Source organism: Lolium rigidum, chromosome 3, assembly GCF_022539505.1.
Source record: "Lolium rigidum isolate FL_2022 chromosome 3, APGP_CSIRO_Lrig_0.1, whole genome shotgun sequence".
Taxonomy (NCBI): Eukaryota; Viridiplantae; Streptophyta; class Magnoliopsida; order Poales; family Poaceae; genus Lolium; species Lolium rigidum.
In genome coordinates, this window is record NC_061510.1 from 273,698,492 (window position 1) to 273,700,528 (window position 2,037).

General features: G+C 59.8%; 1 protein-coding gene across 1 annotated transcript; it reads right to left on the bottom strand.

The window, feature by feature from the left end:
- Positions 1 to 549: 549 nt before the first annotated feature.
- On the bottom strand, positions 550 to 1,554 carry LOC124696549. The gene has a single exon (XM_047229263.1). It carries the CDS (start codon positions 1,552 to 1,554, stop codon positions 550 to 552), a length of 1,005 nt encoding a protein of 334 aa, XP_047085219.1.
- Between the last annotated feature and the right edge of the window lie 483 nt (positions 1,555 to 2,037).

Genomic DNA, 2,037 nt, shown 5'->3' on the forward strand with positions numbered 1-2,037 from the left:
AGGAGGTGATGTCGACGGTGGCGGGGAAGGAGGAGGAGTTCCCGATCTCGTATTTCTTGCAAGGAATCGGTTCCTATTCACATGGAGGACGGGAAGGACGTCGTTGCCTGGGTCCTGAATTCCTCGAGACCACAAGCGCGTGCACCCTGAATCCTAATCGCGCCATATGACTGTTTCAAGTATCTGAACTGTATCCTTCGTTTCCCAGTATAATTATAGTTTGCATGCGTTTGTACGGTTTTGCTTAGCAGACAAATTGGGGATGTGCTTCTATTTTATTAGATCAGTCTTATTGAACCGAGTCATCTGGTCAACACGCAACGCAAAAAAAAATTCTACTGCAAGCAGCTAGAGAAGCAACGCAACGCGGATGCAGGAACCTGCCATTCCTGCTTAGCCTGCATGTCTGGTGGACGCAGAACCTGCTAATCCTGCTTAGAATGCATGCGGATGATGCAGGCAAATGCGGACACTCCGTGGAGATGTCCACTTGCATCCTGACGGAAGTGGCTTCTAACAACGTTGGCCGTAGCTGCTTGTCCCGGGATGCTAGCAGTGATACAGGTAATGGCCGGTGCCGATGTCGCAGCTCTGGAATTCCTCGGCCTGCCAATGCGCCGATGACGCGTAACTGTTGTCCATGTCGAGGTAAGCGAAGTTACCATTCATGCCCATGGGGTACTCGAGCTGTAGCGTGCTGGCGTAAGCCCCACCGGTGACGTCCTGAGCGTAGTAGTGCTCAGGCGCCAGACTGCCGTCGTTGGCGAAGTCGGGGTAGTACCCAACTGGCATGACCGCGTCCCACGACTCGTCGGCGGCGTAGGACATGGTCAAGTCGGGCCAGACGCAACCAGCATTGTCGCCGTAGCCGGCCGGCGCCTCCATGTCGTAGACGGCGCCCGCGTCGTAGTTGCCGTCGTTGGCGCACTCGGTGCCGTACCCCGGCTGCATCATGAATTGCTCGAGTAGGCCTTCGCCGGGGACGTGGTTGAAGTTTTCCCCATGGCATGGCATCATCTGCGGCTGGAAGCCGGCATAGTCCATGTCCACGAGCTGCTGCGATGCGATGACGGCGTCCTCGGAAGCATCGTCATCTTCCGGCGCCGGCGCGAGCGGCAAGCCCAGAGCCGCCATCCTGTCGCCCGTGGCCCGCAGCTGAGCGTCGATCGCCCCGAGCACCTCCAGCGCCTCCTCGCGCGTCATGTCGTTCAGCGCCCGGTCCCAGTCCGGGAGCACGCCGTGGCAGGCGCCTTGCCGCGCCCTGGCGAGCGTCGCACTCTCCTTGCCCAGCTGGGCCTCGAGGTAGCTCCGGTGCGTGTGCCGCGCGCGCTTCTCCGGCGGGAGGGCGCGGTACCTGTCGAGGACGCCGCCCCCCTCCGACTCCCACACTAGCGGGGATCCGGCGGCGGGGGCGGGGGCGCAGACGAGCGCGACGCGGGCGTCGGTGAGCACGGAGAGCTCCGACGCCTTCTTCCGGAGCCCCTGGGTCATCTTCGCGTACTCCTTGCCCCGCGGCCGCGCGCCCTCGTTGATGGGGATCTTGCGGCGCGCCATCGTTGGCTAGCAATGGCGGCGCGCGCTTCTTGCTATGCTGCTGCTGTTGTCGCCTTAGATAGTTGCAGATCTCCGGCGAGGCGGCCGGTAGGTATATATAGAATCAAGGAGAGCTTCTGCGCGCAGGAGGCGGAGGTGGACGCGGACTCTGGTGTTCGTCTCTCCCGAACACGGCAGCGGCCCCTAGCTGCTAGTACCTACGCAGTAGGCAGTAGGCGAATTAAGCGCCATAATCTGACAGTATCAACCAGTAATCAGCTTAACGGTAAATAAATTTTGCCGATGTAGGCTAGTATAGCTTTAATTCCACGTCAGTAAAACAGGGATTAATCAAAGAAGGAAGGCGACGGCTAGTTGTAAAGCCGGTACGATGCGGCCGTGAATCCGACTTGTGGTAGGCGCAGTTAATGCGCTGACTTGTCCCGAAGCACGCGTCTAGCGTTGAGTTGCGACCGTACAGGGCCGACCGCCCTCATCGCGAGC